Source organism: Pyrus communis, chromosome 11, assembly GCF_041283825.1.
Source record: "Pyrus communis isolate YQ-2024b chromosome 11, ASM4128382v1, whole genome shotgun sequence".
Taxonomy (NCBI): Eukaryota; Viridiplantae; Streptophyta; class Magnoliopsida; order Rosales; family Rosaceae; genus Pyrus; species Pyrus communis.
The window spans coordinates 1,787,544-1,807,383 of NC_142575.1; the positions used below are offsets into that span (position 1 = coordinate 1,787,544).

At 37.7% G+C, this 19,840-nt stretch overlaps 2 protein-coding genes and 1 pseudogene across 2 annotated transcripts; 1 reads left to right on the plus strand and 2 right to left on the minus strand.

Annotated features, from left to right (window-relative positions):
* Positions 1–3: 3 nt before the first annotated feature.
* Positions 4–5,945, minus strand: LOC137743230 (Transducin/WD40 repeat-like superfamily protein). Its single transcript, XM_088680021.1, has 18 exons — positions 5,764–5,945; positions 5,585–5,681; positions 5,430–5,483; positions 5,279–5,331; positions 5,173–5,206; positions 4,941–5,031; positions 4,442–4,533; positions 3,977–4,051; positions 3,617–3,708; positions 3,375–3,504; positions 2,602–2,691; positions 2,436–2,501; positions 2,089–2,180; positions 1,589–1,654; positions 1,418–1,484; positions 1,150–1,238; positions 683–809; positions 4–374 (listed from the first exon to the last, which is right to left on the minus strand). The coding sequence occupies exons 1-18, from the start codon at positions 5,823–5,825 to the stop codon at positions 330–332; spliced, it is 1,422 nt and encodes a 473-aa protein (XP_088536147.1). The 5' UTR covers positions 5,826–5,945; the 3' UTR covers positions 4–329.
* A 2,519-nt stretch (positions 5,946–8,464) lies between these two features.
* LOC137743229 (G-type lectin S-receptor-like serine/threonine-protein kinase LECRK3) lies at positions 8,465–16,140 on the plus strand (annotated as a pseudogene).
* A 35-nt stretch (positions 16,141–16,175) lies between these two features.
* LOC137743326 (histone H3.2) lies at positions 16,176–16,851 on the minus strand. The gene has a single exon (XM_068483194.2). It carries the CDS (start codon positions 16,726–16,728, stop codon positions 16,318–16,320), a length of 411 nt encoding a protein of 136 aa, XP_068339295.1. The 5' UTR covers positions 16,729–16,851; the 3' UTR covers positions 16,176–16,317.
* Between the last annotated feature and the right edge of the window lie 2,989 nt (positions 16,852–19,840).

Sequence of the window (19,840 nt, forward strand, 5' to 3'; positions counted from 1 at the left end):
ATAGACAAAATTATTCATCCATAATAATGTATATGTTATTTTGGGTCATAACGTACAATTTCACGATCTCTGAAATCTTCTCAAAACAAACTATTCACTACGATCTACAACAATCCTCCAATCTATAAAATCTACAAAAGAAAATACTTCTACTCTTCCTCTGGTCCCCTGGCTATGTATAACACATGAGCAGATGAGCTGACAAATTATGAACAGCACAAATCATAAAAGCCTTGGGGTTAAGCGTTTTGCAGTAGTTTCTTGACCACTGGACATTTCTGCTTACACTGGTGGAGATATACAAGTCACCACAGCATCGGTTGGTCACTTTAACATGACTTGTGACTTTGCGAAATCACGAGCAAAGATGAATTCTGAAACCAATCATCCATAAAGTATCAGGCCTCATGTATTAACAACGAAAACTCATCAGTGATACTGTATAAAGGTGTACGAATATGAGATTCATGGTAAAATTAATTCATAAGGGAAACACTGCAAATTAATAGATTGCAAGCACAGGTTCGGTCAAATGTTTAGACACGTTTCAATATCGCGAACCATTTTCCTTCACGTACGTGTGTATAATTGGAGTAGAAAGTAGTAACCATGTCATAGGATTTTAAAGAATCCATAGGATTTGAAAAACTGAATCACAAAGTAGGCTTTCGAGAATACATACCCTTGTTCCAGCAATGATGGTACTGTTGAGAGGATGAGCTGCACATGCTGTAACCCTTTCTGACAATGGAAGAAACCTGTTTTTCTTCTCTTGATTCTTTACCCCAGAAAGATTTTGTGCATCGTCTCTACAAGATAAAGAAACATATGGTTAACCAAAATGCAAAATAAACAACGTTCCCACAAGGGCCAAACCGAAAATGAGATAATTATAGGAGAAGGGGAAAAGGCAAGTGAAGTAAATGTCACATTTCTACTCTTATCTAACCATCCTTCTAAAGTAAAAAGTGCTATTAGTTCTGCTGAATGTTCATATCATTTCAGATTATGTATTCGATAAGAAACCCTCAGCCGCAGAGACTGATGGTCACATTACTGTTCTTATCTAACCAACCTTATAATTTAGGTCTTACGCCTAGGTAGACCTGATGGCTAATTGACATACTAGTAAGTTGTAGAGTTTCTTACATGTAGTCCACATGGCTAGGAGAGCTTGAATCGGGATAGAAATCCAAAATATAAATCCCACTGTCAGTTGATGATCCAACCACATAGATCTGCATTATAAAAGTGACAGATTTAAGACTTTACTGTACAATACAAGTGGTCGACACAACAAAATTAAATTTTAAGGCCAAGAAAATGAAAATCTTGTAGGATTGCTACAGCCTACCACCGATTGTAATCAACCACTTTAGAAATGACTTGGAGTATGCAAGTAGCGGTAAGTCCTTACCGAATTTATTGGCAGCCATGAAGGTTTTCTCAAATATAACAGATCAGCTGATACACCAGAATCATTTCTACGCCATCAGAATGAAAGGAAACATTAAACAAATAGAGCTCTTAAAAACAAATTTATAGTGTTTTTAAAGTTAACACATGATATTAAATGAGTAACACTTACAACCAAGCAGGCGGAGGACAATGAATATGTGTAACTTGAAAATTATAAACATCCAAAACACCTGACCTGCATTAAACGAGGCACAAGCAAGAAGCAATGGAGAGTGCGTTAGAATGATGCTTTTGGTAAAAAAAATTATATCATAATCTAAACGGGAATTTATTAAAGGCTCTATTGTCAAGTACAGAAAGTCCAGCAAGCCCTGCAAGTCCTGAATATGTTGAAAGTTGCTTTACACCCAAAAGAATTGTCACATGTCAAGCACACATTCCTATTGTTTTCTAAGGTACATTTCCCTTTTACTGTAAACCAAATCTCTTGTAAATAATATTTTCTTGAAAGAGAAATTATCATGCGTCCGACGTGTTCAGAACAGTATTCCAGCTAGGTTCATATTGTTAGGTACTTGCAGCCAGAGGCAAGTTTTTAATTCAAAAATTAGCATACAAAATTAATCAACACCAATAATAACAGGAAAGAAAACTCCTCCCCAGACCTACCAACCATCATCAAGGTGGAATGCCAACTGATGCGGGCAAGATGGATCGAGATTTATGGATTGTATCTCCTTAGAAATAATGTCTGATTGTGCCTGAAAAATAATGAGAAAATTTAGTTGTCTAAATTAAAATACGCAAAACATGACATTTACATAACTTAGGTCTGCTATGAATCTATGATTGACCTTACAGTTCACATTCCTGATGTTAATGTGTCAAATAGTTTTTGGCTTCAATGAAGCAATATATAATACTCAAAACTTACAAGGTAACATGCATAAAAAATTTGGATGAACAATACTAATTCTTTTTCCTAAAACAGTATTTGTAAATAACATATTTGATACCTTCAGAGGCCCAATTTTCTCTAACATTGATGATAACTTCAATGATGTTAGAGGTGGATGACGTATCTATAGAAACCAAAAAAATGAAACAGAAAATTAGTACTATCATTTTGCAGAACTGCTAGAATTGTGTCAGGGTGCTGATTTTCAGTTCTTGTTGTTTTACTTCTTTATTACTCTGAAGAGTAGAAGATGTTCTTCCACCACGAAGATCCCATATATAAATAAATCCATTCTTTCCAGCTCCAAAAACGATCTGAAAAAAAAAAAAAAAAGTGTAAAATTGTTTAGAGGAAAAATTTACTCATGGAAAGGAGAAATCGTAGGATATCGACTGAGAACATGCTTCCAAATTCAAGATCTTTAATTGAGACTTCCAAGCATTATTCTCTTATTGTAATACTAGTTAGTTTGGGTCTTTCTATGAATCTCTTTCATGTTATATTCACACGAAAACTATGAGAAAATTCACTCATATAGGACTAAAGAGTGCACCACACTACGTCTAATCATTTAGACCCTTCCAGTTTTCTTTTTCATGCAACTCCAAAAAATAATTAAAATCAATTTTGGATCATCACAATTAACTTGGAAAGGAATTAGTACCATACCCTCTGACTATGATGACTGAGTTCCTGGTTTTAAGAAAATGCCTTGCCTGCAATATTTCTTCCTAAATGATCTTTCACCTTAAGATAATTGATATAACTAGAAATCTAGAGTATATACATATATAAGTTTGAACAAGTAATCCTCATTCATGAATCATAATCACAATGGTTGCTACTTATTAAACATAATTTTTTATTATGTACTAGGTTTATAACACAAAGAAACAAAAGCATGGTTACATGCTTTCCTAAAAGATGTGCCTATCTCAAGTTCCCATATATATGTAAAAGTAAAAGATTGAAGAAAAAGTTGTGAATTGTTACAGACCTGATTTTCCACATTCAATTGTATACTATTAAGGGTTCCACGGGAATCTGTAGTGAGTTCAAGACATGGAAATGTGCTCTTTCTTCTGTCCCATACGTTGATTGCACCATGTGTATCAGAAGCCAGTATTCTAAAATCACCAAAAAAGGAACGCCGTCTTAGAAAGACAATATAACTGATAGAAGTAAAAAATAAGTACAAAAGTCAGAAAATGAAAAACGTTGTCTCTTTATTTCACCAACCTGGAATCGTCAAGTGAAGTAGAAGCAATATCAGTAAGGCCTTTATGAATATTAGACCCAAAGACAGAAACACTATGTCTTGTCCTTAACACCTGGATCAAAAAGTAAGGACAAATATCAAATATAAGTATTTATCGCATAGATGTCCACAAACCTATCGTATAGAGAAGCTTATCAGATATCAAAGTTTATATAGCCTGACCGGAACTGCAAATCTAAAAATTCACATCATCCTCATTTAAATCATGCATGTGGTACGTATGTATCTGTGTGCCTGTGACTATGTCTGTGAGTACAATTGAGCGCTTTTATTCCTCTAAACTTTCTCTTAACCAAGAAAAGAGAGGGAGAGAAACTTACCTGGGATGGTTTAGATGAGATATAACTAATATCAAATATAAGTACTTCATTCCTTTTTGTAGATGTGCAAACAACCTAACATAAACAAAGTAGGAAAATCTTGATGTTAGAAACCGACGAGAGATAAACCAATTAAAACAAATCAACCTTAAATGTGCTGTACTCAACGACTTAACGAAGGCTTCTAAACTAACAGTACAATATACTACAAATCCATTTGTTTTCAATTAAGAAGAATATAAGCATATACACAGTAAAAATAACCCCATGGATCATTAGTGTAAAATAAAAGTAATAGGCTGAAAATTATGCATACATAAAATAAGCATGAGAAATTGTCAGTTGGAAAAAGAATAGCCATTATGTATATAGTTCTGTGGAGTCACGAATACAAATTATAAAGCACAATGAAGCAGCCTTATTACATTAACAGTATCTATCGTAAAACTTGTATTGAACTCAAACCTCATCTTGATTAGCAAGATTCCACCGAACAAAGTCTAGTTGTTGATCGAAAGAAAGGTGCACCACATGTTTTGATTCATCTTCCTTCAAGCCTAGCAGGAAAGGAGGAGGAAAAGAGCTAATTAAAAGAGGGTTTCTAAAGCAAAAGTGTCAACCAGTAATTTGAAAGCACACTTAATAAATCATAATAAGCGCCACAACTTTTCAAATTAAGCACTATTTTCCATCCTTCATTGAACATCAACTATAAGCTCAAGGGAAAAAGGACAAAGCTATGAGATTTGTTAAACCTAAAAAATGCATGTATAAAAAGGTTTGTGCATTTAAACCGTATCCATTAGTTTTGTGCAATATTGTACAAGCTCAGCAGACTATATAATTTGCATCACCAATGTAATATGCTCAGAAATTATGTGCAGCGCCTAGATAAGGATAGGTTTGACTCTGCCAAAACAAATATATGCCAAAAGAAGAGAAAATTTGTAGTGAAAGAACTTACGGTGCAAAGGTTCATTACTCTGGCAATAAAGAGTTTCGAAATCATGCACTGTTAAGCACCCTGATTTTGTCACAGATGCCAGGTATATTCCCTAAATATAAAGTTATCAAGGAGAAAAAACGAAATGTAAATACAAGAAATGAAGTGAAAAGTAGAACCAACATGCGCACACATACACGAACACAGAAACACAAAATGAAATAAATCAAAAACCAACTCAAAATGTATTTACCTTTTGGTCAAAATCCAGTGCAGAGATTCCTTGCCTGAAAAGATGTCAAAATGAGTAATCTTTTTTCACAACAGATGAATTACATAAGCAAATAGACATTACCGACTTTGTGATTGGCGCTTGGTGATAAAGAAACGCTCCATTGTCGATCCAATTCAACTACAAAATTGAAAACATCACAAACATAATAAAAATTTTAAATCTTAATAATCATAACAAATTGGGTTTCTGCTTTCCGGGTTTGTAACATTACATACATGGGTTTGACACGGTCCGCCATTGAAGTGGTACAAATGCGGAAATTTCTTAAGCTACATCAAACATCAAAGTAAACAAATCAATGTACTTGCAGAATGCAGCTAACTAATCTAACTGATAAACTCAGGAATATCAAAATTAACTAACTGGGCACCTCCGAATATGATTCCATGAGTAAACCGGAGACAGAATGGCGATAATTGGGCTCGAATCTTCCGTTCAGTTCGATCATGCTCCGACTCCATCTGCACCTAAACAAACGAAAACCCTCAATTGAAAATGAATACAGAATTAAAGCAGGGAAATTGAAAATGGTTGTCAATTCGTGAATACCGTGAGATAGGTTTGCTGGGATTTTGAGACGAGGGCTTGAGACTGACCAAGTATTTTTCCATGAAAGTGTCAGTGTGCGAATTGAGAGGTTTGAATTTGGGGTTTTCTTTAGGGTTAATTTTCCCGCCATGTTATGTTGTTTTGGTGCTATATACGCGCGCTTTCTGGTTGGCTTGGGTTCAGTCGGATCATCCACATTCATACCCGACTATTTAATCGGGTGGATAATCTTTTGAATTTGTACCAACGGCTTATTCCTTCATTTATATTCTGGTCTGTCAAATCTTCTGTATCAAAAATAGGTGTGGCCTCTCTGTAACCTCAATCATTGACTAACACGTGTTTATAAACTTAATTTTTCTTTAACCCTGTTGTTGTAAATGTAATATGTGTCAAACAATAATTGGAATCACAAAAAGGTCACACCTGTTTTGGGTGCAAAAGATTTGATCTCGTTTGAGACAACTTCGTATAAACTATTTGTGTCTTTTGTTAAACTTTAGCCCCATAAAATCATTTTTCTTCACATAAAATTCGACATAATTTTGTCTACTCGAAGAAAACTCGGTGACTAAGATTCACATAATCAAATTCATTAATAATGCGTTGCTTTACATATTTTACATTTTTCAGATGCCTCCAACACCCCTATTGATTAATTCTACACAGATTGTAAAGGTATAGATTTTCAAAATACGACTTCTAGCCATCTGGTTTACAAAAATACCAGAAAGAACTATTATTGTTTGATCACATAGGGTGCAGTAGGCTTGTTGTCATCACTAATTAAAGAGATGTACAGTATTATCAGCCGGGTCAGGGAAGCATCCGTGCACTCTTTCGTTCTAGCCATGCATGTAGTAGTTGTAGGAAGACGAATACGTAGACTCGTCTAAATATTGAAATGCATACGGATAGTATTCGCCGTCGTATGGGAACAGCCAAAATCCGGCCCTCCTCCCTGTTCTTCTCCCACAACCTTTAACACCTTCCTTTGATCTACATACCCCGTCACCGTCGCCTTTTGTTTATCCATGTCCGTTTCCAAGTTATCCACACCTGCATGCATATTCCCATATGCATAATCCAATATTGTAATTAATTTAGCGACAATGCAGTACAACCTGCACGTCAAATTAACGAGATTGGTGAGACAAAAATGATGAATTAGAAAAGAGATCTTGCCCTCTATTCACATCCTTCGCAATCCATATCCACCAAAAGTTCTAAAACATCCGAATGAAAAAGGAAGAATGATTTCTTGCTATGTAATTGATTGTCTGATTTCTGCATTCAATTGTAAAATTCTGATCCGCTATAACACCACATTTTCTAGCATTTGCAATTTCAGCAATATATATATATATATATATATATATATATATATATATAGACACATACACACACATATATATGTACCACAGAGAAAAAATGCTACTTCAAATTTTGCATAAAACAATCCAAGTAGAAATACTTCAACTTAAAGACTGAATCCAACAATGTCCTGATTTTTCACTGTAAACCCTAAGACATTATGTCTTGGTTTTTCATTAGGCTACCTAATACTAGTATCATGAAATGCAACTTGATTGGACCAGGCTTATTTTAACAGACTCCAGACAATAAGATACTGGCAAAGTTCATTGTTTATATGTCGATTCTAATCGGGCAAGTTACAGGTTAACGCTTTTTTAAAACACTGAACAAAATGATACAAAAATGCCAATCCTCCATGATTAAACTGACTGCTTATTTAATAAACGAGATTGTCAATGTGTTGGATAAAACGTAGTTGTCAGTGTCTAGGTACATTCAAACAGGTATACGTGTATGATAAATTATGCATATAAAACTATAAATACAGAAATACATACTAGTCTTAGTAGATTATTCGAATTTGCTAGTATTTGGTATAACCAAGGTCAACGGCGATTGCCTTAGGATTAGCAAAGAGGGCTCTTGTCTCTGAGAAATACAATATGTTTTGGAGGTTTGTAGGGTTTCTATTGTGTTTGTTTCTTGGGAAAGTTGAGAGAGAAAATTGATTTGAACACAACAGAAATATCTGAAGGTTTTGGGTGACTATTGAGAAATGATTTCCGGACACTCGTGGTTATTTATTTTTCTTCACCTCCTTTGATTTCTTCAATCCTAAGAATGGTACATCAGAGTGTGCAGAAGGAAAAAGGCCCTGTGAAATTCGCCTCCTTGATTCCATATACTCTTAACACATTCTCCATAAGTCGAGAACAATTTTATAGAAGGAAAACTAATGAAAATGGCTTGAAAACTTTGAGTTTTAACAATAAAGACAAAATAAAGGGTAAAGTGAATAGTACCAAGATTGACTTTTTAGTGTAAAAATGTGGTTTTTCGTTAAAGTATTTTTCGTTAAAGTGAACAGTATCAGAAACTTTTCGGTAGAGTTAGGCCTATCCAAAATTATTGCTTTTGGATTTTGTACTTAAAATAATATAGAAAATTCTTGGTCAATTTCCGTGGAAGATTGAATAATAGTAGAAGAAAGAAGCTGCTGTTGTGCATAGAACAAGTCTCAATTAAACTTCAAATAAATTGTCAATACACCATCAACTCCTCCGTCCCTAGAGGATATCATTCTTCCAATCATGGCTTTTGAACTAGCATCTCCTTCTACTGCTGCCATTTTTCACCACAGCTCAAACTGATGAAACCAAAAATATCTCAATGGGATCAACCCTCAACGTACTGCACAATAGGTCTTTCTGGGCCTCACCATCTTTCGGTTTCCAAGAAATTGGTAAACATGGCTTCTTACTGGCCATATGGTTTAACAAAATACCCGAAAGAACTATTGTCTGGTCAGCCACAACGGTGATAATCTAGTCTCAAAAGGATCCGCAGTTGAACTCACTGCAGATGGCCGGTTTATGCTCAATGACGTTGCAACAGACAAACAAATTTCGGTTGCTGATTTTGTTGGTACCGGAGTTTCCTACGCAGCCATGCTTGACACTGGAAATTTCATTTTGGCTAAACGAAATTCAACCATTTTGTGGCAGAGTTTTGATCAGCCAACCGATACAATCCTACCTTTGCAGATTCTAAATCAAAAGAGCATACTCTTGCGCGCTACACGCCAACAAATTACTCGAAGGGAAGATTCCGCTATGCGCTACAATCCAGTGGACAACTCTTGCTTTACACAACACATTTCCCATTCGATTCGGCTAATACTATCTATTGGTCAACTGACACTAAGGATAGCGTGTTGGGGGAAAAACTTAGAGTACACAACTCTAACACAAGTGTTGGAGAGACAATACAAGTAAACAAATTACTTGTATTACACAAACAAAATATTACAACACAAACTATCAAAGACACTCTTGAGAAGCTATGACACTCACTCACTTTCTAGAGACAAACTCTAGAGCACTCACACTCTTACAAGACTATTCTTTCTTCTCACTCTCACTTGCTTGCTTGCTTACAAGCTTGCTTGGTTGATTTGTTGATTTGTTGATACAAATGGTGTGGATGCCTTCTCCTTTTATAGGCATGGATGCAACCTTAGAGAAGTATGGACACACCATGTTAGAGATATCTAGATAATTCCACTAACTTCCTAAGCTAGAATTATCTACACTAATTTTGCATGTTGGTGGAAACCTCACCATTCTTCTAGACTCTTCCACCAACTTAAGAAACAACATTCTAGTCATTTCTACAAAGTACTACTTTAACTTGGATAATCTAGCTAACCAACCTTAGTGAATGTTCTAGAATTCTTTATTCTAGATTTGTGTAGGTCCTTTAATGAGATGGGGTTGATTTCTTTAACATAGCGGTTTTCAGGTAATCTACAACATGTCTGGCTCTATTTACCTTACTGCAAGGAACAGAAGCATACTTCATATGATATCAAACAACACCGTTTCAATCCAAGATTTTTACCAGAGAGCAACTCTTAACTATGATGGAGTTTTGAGGTACTATGTCTGATAAAATATGAACCTGCTAGGGTTTCGTGGGTTCTAGGGTTTAAGCCATAAGAGAGAAGTGTTGAAGATGGTTTTGTATATTTGCTTAATGAAACAATTACAAGATGAAACATATATATAGGGAAGAAAAGGAACATAAGCCTAATTTTGCCTAACTTACCTATCTTGCTTGACTAACCTAACTTGCCTAACTTTGAACAAGAAAATTGACTAGCCTACCATTATTCCAACATGTTTATTTCATGCATTTTAATTGCTTAATACTCCCCCTCAAGGTGGAATGTGAATGTCAATCACACCCATATTGCCAAGTAATGAGTGAAACATCCCTTGTCCAAGCGGCTTGGTAAATATATCAGCCAACTGTGCTGCAGTACGAACGTAGGCTGTCGTGATAACCCCTGATTGAATACGTTCACGAACAACATGGCAATCGATTTCTATGTGTTTGGTACGCTCGTGGAACACGAGATTGGCTGCTATATGAAGAGTCGCTTGATTGTCACAATGCAGTTTTGCTGGCACATGATGATCAACTCGTAAGTCAGCCAACAAGTATTTCATCCATGTAAGCTCACACGTCGCAGAGGCCATGACACGATACTCTGCTTCTGCTGAAGATCGAGAAACGGTGGTTTGTTTCTTAGTCTTCCAAGATACCAATGCTCCTCCAAGGAATATGCAATAACCCGTGACATATCTCCTTGTAATTGAACATCGAGCCCAATCGGCATCACAATATCCAGCCAAGATTAGGTCCCCCTTTGAAGGAAATAGAAGTCCTTATCCAGGTGCCCCTTTCAAGTATCGCAAGAGACGATGGACTGCATCTAAATGTGGTTTTCTTGGTTGTTGCATGTATTGGCTGAGTACATGAACTGCATATGAAATTTCCGGTCTAGTGATAGTAAGGTAAATAAGTTTACCAACAAGTCTCCTATACTTCGAGGCATCATGAAGAACTTGCCCTTCCATTGGAGATAACTTCAAATTTTCTTCCATGGGAAATTTTGTAGGTTTGGCACCTAGTAAGCCGGCTTCATCAAGAATGTCAAGTGTGTATTTCCGTTGTGAGATAGAAATACCTTGAGAAGACCTAGCCACCTCTACGCCGAGAAAGTATTTTAATGGTCCCAGATCCTTGATTCGAAACTGAGTGTGAAGAAACTGTTTGAGATCACGAATGGCCTCTTCATCATTGCCTGTGATGATCATGTCATCGACGTAGATTAGTATAGCTGTGAATGAGTGATCACGTACCTTGGTGAACAAGGAATAATCGGCCTTGGATTGTTGATACCCAGCTTGGTGTATAGCAGTGGAATATTTGTGAAACCAGCTTCGAGAGGCTTGTTTAAGCCCGTAAAGTGACTTGTTGAGTCGGCATACATTGTGCTCCCCCTGACGACGAAGACCAGGAGGCAATTGCATATAGACTTCTTCCCCAAGATCTCCATGGAGGAAGGCATTTTGAACATCCATTTGGTGGAGAGACCAATGACGAACAGAAGCTACGGCCAAAAGACATCGGACGGTAATAAGTTTGGCAACTGGGGCGAAAGTCTCTTTGTAATCGATACCTTCACGTTGTGTAAAACCCTTGGCAACAAGGCGAGCTTTATAACGCTCGACAGACCCATCTGAATGATACTTGACCTTGTAAACCCATTTGCAACCAATAGCTCGATGCCCGGGAGGGAGACGAGTGAGAGTCCAAGTCTGATTTTGTTCCAAGGCTAGGAGTTCAGCTTGCATGGCGGCTTGCCATGCAGGATCACTATTAGCTTGCTCAAAGGTAGTGGGTTCAACAATGTTGGAAATAGCACAAGCAAAAGAACGGTGTGAAGAAGAAAGATGAGCATAAGAAACATAGTGAGATAAAGGGTAATGTGTACCTGACATGGAAGAGGAGGTGGCACTGGGAGCAAGAGAGTGTACATGATATAAATGATAGCCCTGAAGTCGTACGGAGGGTTTTGGAGGACGGTTGGAGTGGCGGATGGCAAGGGGAAGAGGGGAGGGAGCAGGCTCGGTGATGAGAGGGTCCGAGGAAGGGTTGGTGGCATGGATAGGGGGTGTGACTTGTGGTAGGTCGTGCGGTGGGTCGTGTGGTGTGTCGTGGGATGGAAGGGGGATGGTAGTGTTGGTAGGGGCAGGTGAGTCGATGGTAGTATCAAGGGGAAGGGGGAGAACAACATTGTCAGGTTGGTGATCTGGGGGTTGGGAAGCAAAGGGAAAGGTGTCCTCATGAAAGATCACATCACGGGAGGTGGAGAATTTGTGGGTAGTGAAATCATAAACACGGTACCCCTTTTGACCAAGAGGATATCCAACAAATATGCATTTCCTAGCACGTTGATCAAACTTGTGTGTGGGAGTGAGATTTGTGGCATAGCATAAGCAACCAAACACACGCAAGTGATGAAAATCTGGAGGTGTACAATGTAAAAGCTCAAATGGGGTTTTGTGATGGAGGAGTGGTGTTGGTAAGCGATTGATTAAATAACATGCCGTTTGAACACTTTCCCCCCAAAAAATTAAAGGTAAATTGGCTTGAAAACGAAGTGCTCGCCCAACATTTAAAAGATGGCGATGTTTTCTTTCAACGACCCCATTTTGTTGGGGAGTAGAAGGACAAGAAGTGTGAAACACAATACCCTTGCTATCAAAAAAAGAACGTAAAGAAATGAATTCAGCCCCATTATCTGCCCTAATTGTCTTGATCATGCGATTGAATTGTGTTTGAACCCAAGCAATAAAAGAACGTAACAACCCTTGTGTTTCAGATTTTAAACGCATAAGATGGATCCAAGTAAATCGTGAATAATCATCAACAATAGTCAAAAAATATCTAGCCCCCGAATGAGAATTGACTCGATGGGGTCCCTAAATATCACAATGTATTAAATCAAAAGGTGCTTGAGATGAAATAAAGCTTGACGGAAAAGACAAACGAGTTTGTTTAGCAAGGGGACAAATGTCACACAAATGGCTAGAATCAAACATAATAGTTGGAACTTGCTTGGTCAAAAGTTGTAAGGGACCGGTGGAGGGATGTCCTAACCTTCGGTGCCAAAGGTTTGAATGACGGTTGAAATTGTGAGCTAAATGAGGATTTTGTGTTGACGACAAGTAATAGAGCCCATTATATCGCTTGCCCAGGCCAATCATCCTCCTCGTAGCCATGTCCTGTATCACACAAAAGGTAGGAAAGAAAATCACTATGCATTGTAGAGACTCAGTGAGTTTGCTAACGGATAACAAATAAACTTGAAAATTTGGAACATGTAACACATCATCAAGTTTAAGAAGAGGAGTTGCTTGGACGGAACCAACAGATTCTATAATGGCTTTTCCCCCATTCGGCATTTGGACATAATCACACATAGATTTCTTGTGAAGCAAGTGAGGTGAAGGAGATATATGATCCGTTGCCCCACTATCAATGATCCAATATAGGTTTTTCTGTGGTAAGGCACCTGACATTTTAGACAAAGGTGTAAGAGTACCTGTGGCGTTTGCAAAATGGTGAGGATTACCATCCAAGTTGTTTTTTCTTGAGCATGGCCATGATTTGGTTGTACTCTTCAAGAGTGAACTTGGGGCTGTCACCGTTGGTTTCATGATGGTGCTGATCCGTGACTGTGGCGACTTCACTGCCAGTCTTTGTTTGATTAGCCGCAGGTTTCTTCTTGTTAGGAGGAATCATCTTTTTGCCATGGTATTTGTGCCCCGGTGGAAAGCCATTGAGATAGAAACACCGATCTACGGTATGATATTTTTTATCACAATATGAGCATTTAATAGAGGAGTTACCTCGTTGTGCAGCAGATTCCCTATGGCTTGTCAAATGCATCGCATGCAAACTGTTGTTATGACGAGTGAGAGATACCTCCACTTGTTTCTCTTGTTGTAAAACAAGAGAGTATGCCTTCCGAGTGTCGGGAAGTGGCTGTATCAACAAGATTTGCCCACGTACTGCGGCATAGGACTCGTTTAATCCCATGAGAAACTGCATCACTCTTTCCTTTTCATCACGTTCATTGATCTTCTTCAAACCCCCACAAGTGCATGTTGAGGGCTCATGATAGGACGTCAATTCATCCCACAATGCCTTTAGTTTGGTGTAGTAGACTGAGATCGATTGTTGCTCCTGTCTGTGCTCAACAATTTCTCTCTTAATTTGGTAAACACGTGAATCGTTCCCTTGAGAGAAACGATCACGCAAGTCAGCCCACACATCTGCTGCTGAAGTGTAGTAGGAAACGTTGCTTGCAATGTCTTCATGTACAGAATTCAGGATCCATGCGAGAACCATGTCATTGCATCGTTGCCACAATGCAAATTGTTTATCTGTTTCAGCAGGTGGGTCAATGGTTCCATCGACCAAACCTAGCTTGTTCTTAGCACTTAGACTGATGCGCATAGCACGGCTCCATGTGTTGTAGTTGTCTCCTTGAAGGGTTTTGGAGACCAAGATGTTCCCAGGTTGATCAGAGGGGTGTAATAAAAACGGGTTCGAGAGATCAGTAGCCATCTCTAATGGTTTTGTGTTGGTTCCTGAATCACTCATGATGACGATGTTGTTGGTTGTGGTGCGGAAGCGTTGAAGATAGGTGGGGTATTCAGAGTCACCAGAAACGATGCTCTGATACCATGATAAAATATGAACCTGCTAGGGTTTCGTGGGTTCTAGGGTTTAAGCCATGAGAGAGAAGTGTTGAAGATGGTTTTGTATATTTGCTTAATGAAACAATTACAAGATGAAACATATATATAGGGAAGAAAAGGAACATAAGCCTAATTTTGCCTAACTTACCTATCTTGCTTGACTAACCTAACTTGCCTAACTTTGAACAAGAAAATTGACTAGCCTACCATTATTCCAACATGTTTATTTCATGCATTTTAATTGCTTAATAATGTCTATCCGAAAAGTGCTGGCACAAGTGTTGCAGGGGGGATCATGGCTTGGACTAGGTTGTCTATCCGAAAAGTGCTTGCCTAGCTGATTGTTTCTGTGCTGTTGCCAATTTCAGAAATGGACAGTGTTGGCTTAAGGGAAGCCCTCTTTTGAAGGGACAGCCGACCCCATCAATGGCGTAAAAGGTCTAGTCAAAATAAGGAAAGACAATTCAACCTTGAGGTCAGGTGACAGATACACGAAAAAGAAAGATAATTCAACTCTGATCATGGTTGGAACTGTGCTGCTGAGTAGCTCAGGGTTTCTAAACCTCTTGTCATTGCTAACAACCTATTTTCTTGTTTCTTGCTTCTACTACGGAAAAGCAAAGGTGAGTCAGACTCATCAAATCACAAATCTGAAAAATTTTACTCACAAAGAGCTAGAAGAGGCTACGAATGGATTCAAAGAACTAGGCCGTGGTGCTTTTGCAACCCTCTTCAAAGGAGTATTGGGGTATGATGAGGGGAAATGTGTTGCTGTCAAAAGATTAAACGTTATGATTGAAGAAATTGATTTGGAATTCAAGGCTGAGTTGAGCACAATCAGTAGAACAAATCACAGGAATTTAGTCGAGCTACTGGGATTCTGCAACGAGAGAGAACACCGAATTCTTGTGTATGAGTTTATGAGCAATGGCTCACTAGAAAGCTCGAGGCCAAACTGGAATCAAGGGAAGGAAATTGTCTTGGGAATCGCGAGAGGGCTCTTGTATTTACACAAGGAGTGCAGCAGCCAAATCATACATTGCGACATTAAGCCTTAGAACATACTTCTAGATGACTCTTACACAGCAAGAATTTCCGACTTCAGATTGGCCAAGCTTTTGAAAATGGACCAGAGTAAGACTACCACCAGAATCAGGGGAACTCGAAGCTATGTTTCCCCCGCATGGTTCAAAAGCAGGCCTATCACAGCAAAAGTCGATGTTCACAGCTATGGCATTATGTTGCTAGAGATTATATGCTGCTGGAGGAACTTCGACAAGGAGGCAAAGGATGAAGATCAAATGGTTCTAGCAGATTGGGCTTACGATTGCTATGAGCAAAGCAAACTGCATCTGCTATTCGAGAATGATGATGAGGCAATGGAAGACATCAAGAATATTGAGAAGTACATTATGATCGCAATGTGGTGCATTCAAGAGGATCCGTCACTGAGACCCACAACAAAGAAACTAACAATGATGCTCAAAGGAGCCAAGCAAGTCTCAGTTCCACCAGATCCATCCCCCATTACAAGTCCAAACCATTCAATACTCTGAAGTAGTACTTGTTGACATAGCAATTTTATTCTGTATTTTCAATTGAATCAAATCTAAACACCATTGAACACTTTCATGGATAGAATAAAAAAGCATATCAATTAAGCAAAAGATCACATCCTGCTCAAACCAATGAAAGTAGAAATAATGTAGAAAATTAATTCAGCTTGCATTAAGCAAGAACTTTAACAAACACATGGAGTGCATAAGTCAAACCAAACTTCGATTAACCATAAATCTTCCAAGATTTCAACTTTACATATCAATTTTCAAAACCCATTACAAATCATAAAATTCCCACTACATTCTGCTGAAAATTCAAAACCCCTAAGATTTGGGGATTCTTAAGCCCTCTCGCCCCTAATCCTGCGAGCAAGCTGGATGTCCTTGGGCATTATGGTGACCCTCTTGGCATGAATAGCGCAGAGGTTGGTGTCCTCAAACAGACCCACCAAGTAAGCCTCCGCCGCCTCCTGGAGCGCCGACACCGCGCTACTCTGGAACCTCAGATCGGTCTTGAAGTCCTGTGCGATCTCCCTCACAAGCCTCTGGAACGGAAGCTTGCGGATCAGGAGCTCAGTGCTCTTCTGGTACTTCCTGATTTCCCTCAGCGCCACAGTTCCCGGCCTGAAGCGGTGGGGCTTCTTCACTCCACCGGTCGCCGGAGCAGACTTCCTAGCCGCCTTAGTTGCCAGCTGCTTCCTTGGAGCCTTTCCTCCGGTGGACTTGCGAGCAGTCTGCTTGGTACGAGCCATCTGGAAAAATGAAAGTGGAAGGTTGAACGGTTTAGGATGTGTTTGTTTCTCGAGAAAATTTGATCGATTTCGATTGGATGGAAAGTGGCGGAAGATTTGGGGGTATTTATTTACGATTTGGAGAGGAGAGGAATCGCGGGAAGTTTGAAATTTTGTGTTTTCGTGTGAAAGTTTCGGGGAGAGGACGCAGCGAAACGAATCGACGGTTGTGAGTTCTCGATCCGTGGCTCTTGGATTCGACCAATGGGAGGGGTGGTTTTGGTTTTTTAAATTTAATTATTATTTGTTAGATGAAGAACCTGGGAAGATGGGCTCCCAGAGACATTTTGAAGAGTTGGAAAGACTCACAAATATATTTTTGATTCCTTTCGCCATCATCTCGTAATTCATCAGCGTCGGGAATTGAACTCAATACATAATATGTGGAATATAGGTCTGAAATTCGTTTTCAACCACTGAGTTATACTGTAATGGTTTACAACCCAATCAAATTTCATGTGAAGATTATTTTAGGAAGTTATTATGAATTTTAAGATCAAATTCTTCTATTTGTGGAAAATGGGATTATGTGGGTGGAAGTAACTTTAACTTTATATTAAGGAGGTAAATATTAGTCATAAAAATAAGAGAGCTAGTATTGATGCTTCAAAAATCTCATTTGTACTTTAAATTTTATATAATTAGAAAGAAAAATACACTTATAGGGGGTGTAGAATGAAATTTTTGAAATGCTAATACCAGTTCCAAAAATAATAACTAAAGTGTTTGCCTTGATTTCTATTATTCAATAAAAATCAAACTCAAGTCGGCTGGAGTTTGTTCCGAATAGGAAGAACCCTCTGATTGGATGACAAAAGTTGATATTTTATACAGGGCATCTTTACTTATCATGAATGTGAATGATAATGAAAGGGTATGATTCACAATACTGTATTTACAAGCCCTTACAGACAAGGACGAAGATGGAGATTTGTATGGACTGTGGCATCAACAAACAATAAAATCACAAATTAAAAAGCTATAATAATTTATTAAGGGTATGCTATCCACACACACCCTTTTTAATTTTTGTCATTTGATCATTTTCAATTCATTTTCGCTCGCTTACGGTCGAAAATTGAGAATAGTGTAGAAATGGTAAAATGAGGTATGTGGATAACACCGCCGTTTACTAAACAAAACACTTATATATATACATATAGGGTTGATATATAATTTGGAGAAATCATAGAATAAAAAAATCTCTAAAATTGGAAATCTAAATTCTAAATTACAATGCCCAAAACAAATTAATGAAGTAAATTCATACAAAATACCTTGTGAAGTGAAGTTTTTGAGTCAAATTTTGATACATGATTCGTTTGAACCCCAACATTATTTTTGAAACCCCAATTTAATTGAGTATGTTTGAAAGGAGAGGAGGATAAGATGAGGACAAGAGGACAAGAGACTGCTTGTGGAGTGAAGTTTTGGAGTCAAATTTTGATAGTTGATTCATTGAATCCCATCTTGTTTTTGAAACCCCAGTTGATTTTGGTTGAAAGGGGAGGAGGAGAAGACAAGGACAAGGGGTTAAGAAACGTGAGAAGTTTGGAACCAAAATTAAACTTGTAATTTTTTTTTTTATTATTATTTTTTTTTTATGGTTATCGGGTGGATTGCAATATGCAACATGCACACTTTTTCAAAAAATAAAAAATCGTGTGGGGACGTCATTGATGACTCATTTAAATACTTTAAGAGAATATTTGAGTCATTAAAATAATATTTTCTCAAATAGAAGTTCTTAAGATATAATCCCTAAATATAAGGAATAAAAGATTAAAAAAATTATTATTAATTTAGTTAAAAGTATTGTGGCCATTGATCTAAACAATAAGAATAAAAATCAAAATAAATATTTTATCTGAACCGTTGGTTTCCATCAATTGAAAATAACAAAAGAACAAGATGATGTGGGCCTTGTCTTGTCAATGATAGAAGTTGTTGCGCAGCCCACAGCAGTGGGAATTCTGTTCACTTAGAATCAATCTCGGCCCCAATTATGGAATCCTTGTGCAACCCTTATACGTAGGGATTTTTATGGATACTCTGGTGAGTTCCTGTACTATAGGCACAGCTGCTCCACTCTCTTGGAAGTTCTGTAGTTCTTTTATATAGGAAAATATGGTGGTAAGGACGGCTTTGAATATTTTCATTGGAGATGCTTTTTAAGATATGAGTTTTAACGAAAATGTTACGGTACTATTCATTTTAACGAAAAATCATATTTTTACATTAAAAAGTTAATCATGGTACTATTCACTTTATCCTTTATTTTGTCATTCTCGTTAAAACTCAAAGTTTTCAAGCTCTTTTCATTAGTTTTCATTTTTAAGATACCCGCCTAGAGCTGCCTAGACCGCTTAGGCACCAGGCTAGACCGCTTAGGCACCCGCCTAACCCACCCAGAGCTGCCTAGGTTGCAACTCACTTGAACAGAAAATAGATAACTTTTATTTTGCATTTTATTTTTTTTCAATAAATTATAAGAGACTTGCTGAATACTTAAATAAACACACATTATATGCTTGTTCTCCATGTTATCATTATGTTCCAATACTTCATAGTATATATGTCTTTCTATTTTGTAGTTTATGATGAAATTATATATATTTGAAGTATAAACAGACACTTATTTTTAACGAAATATAATGGATTTACTTAAATCTGCCTAGTCCACCTAGGCGCCCGCCTAGATCCCTCCTAGCCGCCTAAGCGCTAGGTCTAAATCTGTCGCTTGACAAGAATCTAGCATTTTTTAGAATCTTAGGCACACTGAAAAATTTCTTATCTCTTTGGTGTATACCAACTTCAGGTTTGCTCCGAGGTGAATTAAGTAGGGACACACCAAACATTAAAAATATAATTATTTAGCATTCTCATGCCCTCTCTCAACGAATATAATATATGTTTCTTTGAAATTTCTTAAGACTTAAATGAAAGTAAATATTCGCACGCAAACTCCGTGACAATGACAACAAGACAAATACAATTCACCAAACGCACTAAAAGTCGAAATTAGATACGAAGAGATCACATAAATTTCATAAAAAATCTACTCACGTACTTA

Excerpts from the sequence above, each read along its gene's own strand:
- LOC137743230 (XM_088680021.1), bottom strand. The coding sequence starts at position 5,825 with ATGGAAAAATACTTGGTCAGTCTCAAGCCCTCGTCTCAAAATCCCAGC. Across the intron at positions 1,239-1,417 it reads CATGGCTGCCAATAAATTCG|ATCTATGTGGTTGGATCATC; the intron begins GTAAGGACTTAC and ends TTTATAATGCAG. Across the intron at positions 375-682 it reads CCATCATTGCTGGAACAAGG|AATTCATCTTTGCTCGTGAT; the intron begins GTATGTATTCTC and ends GATTGGTTTCAG.
- LOC137743326 (XM_068483194.2), bottom strand. The coding sequence starts at position 16,728 with ATGGCTCGTACCAAGCAGACTGCTCGCAAGTCCACCGGAGGAAAGGCT.